Source organism: Ruditapes philippinarum, unplaced genomic scaffold (genome assembly GCF_026571515.1).
Source record: "Ruditapes philippinarum isolate M1 unplaced genomic scaffold, ASM2657151v2 ctg5360_1_1_1_1, whole genome shotgun sequence".
NCBI lineage: Eukaryota > Metazoa > Mollusca > Bivalvia > Venerida > Veneridae > Ruditapes > Ruditapes philippinarum.
The window spans coordinates 144,465-150,464 of NW_026862805.1; the positions used below are offsets into that span (position 1 = coordinate 144,465).

Sequence of the window (6,000 nt, forward strand, 5' to 3'; positions counted from 1 at the left end):
GAAAATTTTGCTAAAGTTCTAATTTAAGAATTATATTTTATTTGGCATATCAATGAATAATTGAAACGGTAGATAATTTTTAAACACCCTGACATTTCCTGAAATTTATGAATTAGAAATTATACACATACTTAGTAAAGCTTAACAGCCTCCAAATACTTGCATTGCTATTTAAGTTGAAATTATCTGTATTTTTGTTATTAAAGTTAATTGGTTTACAATAGGCACATTTTCCATAAGTGCTTGAAATTTTGATAAAAACAAAAGAAATGTTGAAATTGGATAAAATATGTCATGAAAAAAAATGTTCATAGATTTCTAAGTGGATCACTATAGACATTTATATGATGAATAATAAGATTTTGTTCTAGAACAATTCAATATATGCTTTATATGTAATATTTAATCATAAATCTCACATATATCAACAGGCTCCATATTCAATTATTTCATGTTTTGTTATCATGTATGAATATAAACACTGTCAATATAATTTTTCATGGAATTACAGACCTTCCATGGATCAATTCACTTTATGCTTAAAACTTGTTTTTGTTTGTTTGTTTGTTTCATTTTACGCCTTTTCCCAACAGTATTTCAGTCATATAGGCGGGTAGTTTCCTAACCATCGTTCCTGGAGAGTTACACCAGTACTAGACTACCTTCCTCCGCGCTAAACTACCAAAGCATCTCCCTGGGATCAAACCCACGCCAGAGAGGTAACTGGATTAGAAGTCATCGACTCTAACGCCTCAACCACGGAGGCAGATAGAAAACAAGACAATATAATGAAGCAAAAACTTCATTCTCATACTTCATCCTGTATGGTTTTGCCATACCTTTGTAACCTATTACTTTCCCCGGCAATTCTTGACTACAGCAAGCATGGCAGAAAATTTGACCGCAGATACGACAATGGTGTCTGCGTCGGAATGTCGTAAATTTGTCATGGCACTCGTAACATTCTCTACAACTACTGTCTGGCATCCAGTACTGCTTGAAATCACTGTCCCTGTACACCTGTGGTGTCTAAAAATAGAAATGTATACATGTGTACTTTAATATGTACATTGTTATAGATTTTAAAAGGTTGATGAAGAAATATTGCTGTCATTTTTCTTTTCTGCATTGATAAGGCTTTGATTATTGTTCAGTCAAATTCTGATTTTTTAAAACTGAAAAGATGGACTGAAAATTATTCCTATTATTATCAGATTTATCTCCCTTTTAAAATCTAATATGACAGGTCTTTGTTATCATATTAATTCCTTTAAGCTGACATGTATGAAGTCTTATGACTGAATAAATCTAAATTTTTATAGTGATATCATTTAAACACTTAAACCAAATCACTAAACCAAAAACGGGCAGTTTTAAAACTGGAGCTAGACAAGTCCATTTCAGTATTTCAGCAGGTTATAAGTTAAAAATAAAATTGTTTCATGTAAAGAAACTGTTAGAAAACTTTTGATCAATGCTTGAAGTCAGTTGCAGACATGCCAAAATAATACCTAAAAATATTTACAAAGCAGCTCTTCTGTTAAAATACAGAAGAAACAACATTTAGTTAACATACCGGTGCCCTCCTTTCAAGAATGGCTGACAACCGTGTCAGGACACTACCTAGTGTTCTCTTGGTAGAGTATGTCTTGGTATCAACACCCTGAGACTCGGTCACTTCTTCACCAGTACCATCATCTTGTCGCAGTAGACAACTTTCTGTAGGAGAAAAGATTGATATGTAAACTTTGCTTTGTATCTATAACATCTGACATAGTTGCCTTAAATATCACAATAAACAAAATATTATAATGGTACTCCAGAAGAATTATAGATTATACTCACATACCCACTTTTGTCACTTGTCATCCCTTGTTTTTCTATGTTTTATTTAGATTTCCTATTTCTTTATATTACATATATGTTAAAATTTAAGCTTAGTATATCTCTAAGATATTAGACACATTATTATAACAAATACAGATTTTTTTCTCTCCAAAGCTCACCAAAGAAAAACTACATACACATATATGGACCTACATGTATAATAATTTACAGACATCAAAGTTATAAAGTAAATAAATAAGGTATGTGGCAAATTCTTTTTACCTGACTTTGTTTTTGTTGGAGAAAAATCAGGCACATGTCTGTCACTTATCTTTGAGCTCCTGTCAATAGATTGTTCCCGAGAATGTTGACTGTCAATGGAGGGCTCGCGTGAGAACCTGTCAGATGATGCCTCTCTGCTAGAAAATCTGTCAACTGAAGCATCCCTGCTTGGTGGTTTACTTCCCTCCGATGACTGATCTGATTCATCTATGCAAACAAAAAAGGTAGAATGACATTTCTTTATACCCAATACACTAGAAGAAACTGTATTGTCTAGCCGTACGGCACTTTTCAAAATTATATGGAAGTCGAACATGCATTTGTTATTTTGTGCCTCATTATTATGATTTGTTGTTTTATTTGTATGAAAGGTGTGATTTTTTGTTATTAAAGCAATGGAGAGATAATATGATCGGAGTGGATATAATAAAGACTTGAAAACAGGTGTCAGAAAGCAAAATATTGTTATTAATTTTATTGTGTGATATATTTTCAATACAGTTAGATAAATATCGACAATAAGCACATCCGTATATAAGCCTTTTAAAGCCTACCAGGACTGACAATAGAATTTTTAAAAGTGCCGTTTCATTGGACATGCAACTTTCATTCTTAATGATGAAACAAACTTCGTTACTGTCCGGTAAATTGACGCAATTATAGATCCTACAAGCAATATTTTTTCATTTTTAAGGTGTTCTAAAATTAGCTTAATTACACAAAACGAATTTATCAAACTCAAAATTTTGTAAACTATTTTCAGTCAGAGAGTTGTCCATTGACCTTGAAATGACACTTTGCCCTTCAATTTCAAAAACACTCTGATTGACCCACGGATTTTAACTGGAGGGTCAATTTTGGTTAAATCATAGATTGCCTTGTATTGATCAAAATCCCTCAGGATTTCATGGCTGATGGTGAACCCCTGTCATTGATGTTATTACTGCTTATCAGGTATTTTTCTCTTTGTAGTGGTGTTGCGCTTATAATTGATGGTGCATATTTTTCTACCTCTTCCTCTTCTGAAGGTTGAGACGAAAATTGCCAGATGACTGCCTCTGTGTAGGGGGACAATTGATGGTTAATGGATTGAGGCGTTTCATTTCCCATAGTGACATTGAGCTGGCTAAAATGCTTAAAGGATTAACTCGGACAGTCTTTAGTACGCAATTAGCATTTCTGAAATACAATTAGAAATTTTCAGATAGACAGGAATTTTTTTTTTTATTTGTCTTTTCTATTTTGGAAGTGGCTAGCCGTCGGCCCGTACGCTAGCAAAAGTTCTGCACGTACGTGAGTACACGTACGAACTAGCCAGGACACTGTATTGGCTGCCGTACGGACTTTTAATATTATATTGAGGTCGAAATGCATATTGTTATTTGTCTTTAACTAGATTTTATAATTCGCATTGTGTCCCTAGATGTATTCACTTGTAATAAAGATGCTCGCATTGTTAAAAATGAACACGACAAGCCCTTTATATCTCTTTTTGATATATTGTCAGTTGCATGTTATTGTTTAAGGTACATGATTTTCATGCTTATGATTTGTTGTTTTATTGTAGACTCTATGAAAGATGATTGTTATCATTTTGTTAATTAAGCAAATGGATCGATAAATAATTGATCGCAGGAGACTAATAATAAAATAATACTGAAAAAAAGCGACGAAACAGCAAAATAGTTAATATTTTTAAATCAGTATATAAATATCGAACTAGCACCTCAATTAATTAGGCTTTATTAAGCCTTCTGGGACTGACAATAGAATTTTAGAATGCGTTTTACGGAACATGCAACTTTCCTTTAGTGATGGAAATTTCTTAACGTTCGGTCATTGACGCAAGTATCAGAGCCAACAACAATTATTTTCAGTGTTTTTTATTTTTTCAATTGTTGAAGAATTAAACTAATGAGACAAAAGGGTCTTTTATCCAATTTTTGTAAACTATTTCAACGACTGTTATTGTTTAACTCTGCGCCAAAAGTATTTTTTCTCGACGTTTGATGACAAAATATATATTCGTTACTGTCTTTACTGTAGCACCAACGCGTTTCTCTTAAAGGACACCGAGCACAATTGGCTGTTTCTTGGTTAAAATCCTCGCTAAAGTAGTAAAACACATATGATTTTATCGATCATATAATTTTTAAAAGTGGTACGGCTGCCATTACAGTGTGCCGCAGTTCGTCGGCTATTCCGTAGTTTTTCTTTTCACAAACAACTTTCAAATTTATCTTTGTTCTTCAGTAATCCTACAAAAAAAGTTGTCTTTTTGTTCTGCTCGAAATTATCTAAAATTTCATTACACTTTAACAAACTTAAATATTCTTGGTATTCCGAACAGTCTAGTCGAATATATACACCTACAAAACAATTTGCATCATCATTTCTTTCTAATAATTACAAACACGTACCGTCAATACAGAAAAATAGATGTTTTTAACTTCAAGGAAAATAATTTCGATCGGGACCTGAACTTTTGAAAAACACACAAAATTCCCTTCCTTGTTGATCCCGTGCCTGTTTCGAATATAAATTTGTTTCGATTGTCGGCTATGAAGCCGTTGTCATACCGATTTTTTTCGATTTAGCCCTTGGGGGTGGTTTTTTTTTAACTTGATATTGCTATATGTTATGATTGATTTAATAATTTATTTTTAATGTTAGTAGTTATTCGTCGGCTACTTGAGTGAAGGGTGTAATGGGGGTGTGTGTGTTTGAAGGTGAATGATAGCGGGAGTGGGATGTGCTCCCTGTGTATGGTTGTCTTTCTTACTATTATAGACCAAAATTGCGTGTGTTACGCGTGCCGTGGGGCAGAGGGGTGGTCTGTGTGTGCGCAGTTGTAAGAGTGTTCTGGTAGGTTTATTGGTATTGTGTTAAGGTATTGCTATTGATTGATGAAGCAGTGTGTGAGAATGATAAAGAGATATTAATATTTGTGTCTAGTGTATTAATTCAAGGTCACAAAAATAATATTCTGAATCTTTAGGCAACCCTCGATCAATTCAAAAACATTTTATTGAATATAGCTAAAAGTACTTTACATAATTTCTGCAGCATTTTCATCAAATTGCATACTTTATCTTTCTGAGGTCTTCTTACGGTCAATGGTGGATAGTGTTCGAGGTGCTGTAAGTTAAGTGACTCAATGGGCATGTCTTGGGTTTTGTGGTTGTGTGTTTGTTTTTATATTGGTTTCCTTTTTTTTTTGTCTCGGTCCTACTTCTTTTTCTCACTATTGCATACAAACTGCAAGCATAGATTGCCACAGAGTCCGGTTTTTCATTGATGATCCTGTTTGTTATACAGCTAAGAACAGACACAAAAATGTTTTGAATGAAGGACCTAACTAGTGTTCACGTGGGAATCGATTATATCGCCATGTTAAAATGATTCGACCCAGTCTACAGATGTATAGTTAAAATCACCGATCAAAACACCCACCAATCAAACAGAAATCGATTGTCCTTACTAGAGACGTATGTAGTGCAAATATTGGGTTGGTTATATCACTTGTTGAGCTTTAGATAACACATAAACCAGGTCCGTCAACAGATACAAAACTCTTAACTTTATAAAAACGGAAACAAGACAATTGAAGGTTTATCTACACATTACACTGACCATTTCTGTGTCTGTAGCTCGTCGTAATGTCCCATTTACAATATACAATGAAATGGACGAGTAGGAATTGCTGTATCCTAGATCACTCCCGTCTGACACCGTTCGATTCAGCGCCACACCCAAAATTAACAGTGGTGTTCACGTGAGAAGATTGATGTCCTCATACTCATTCTATACATTATTCATTGGCATTAGAGTTTTGCTTACTTATGCCTCCTTTAGTTTACTCCTATCGGCTCACTAGAAACATAACCCCTT

The 6,000-nt window shown here is 33.9% G+C and overlaps 1 protein-coding gene across 1 annotated transcript in view; it reads right to left on the reverse strand.

Moving 5' to 3' along the window:
- Positions 1-3,219, reverse strand: part of LOC132720281 (1-phosphatidylinositol 3-phosphate 5-kinase-like) — a 53,923-nt gene extending 50,704 nt beyond the window's left edge. Inside the window, exons 1-4 of the mRNA XM_060704380.1 lie at positions 3,054-3,219; positions 2,110-2,316; positions 1,577-1,719; positions 840-1,029 (exon numbers count right to left, since the gene is read on the reverse strand). Coding sequence (XP_060560363.1) covers positions 840-1,029; positions 1,577-1,719; positions 2,110-2,316; positions 3,054-3,219 — 706 coding nt within the window. The remainder of the gene's footprint in view (positions 1-839; positions 1,030-1,576; positions 1,720-2,109; positions 2,317-3,053) is intronic.
- Between the last annotated feature and the right edge of the window lie 2,781 nt (positions 3,220-6,000).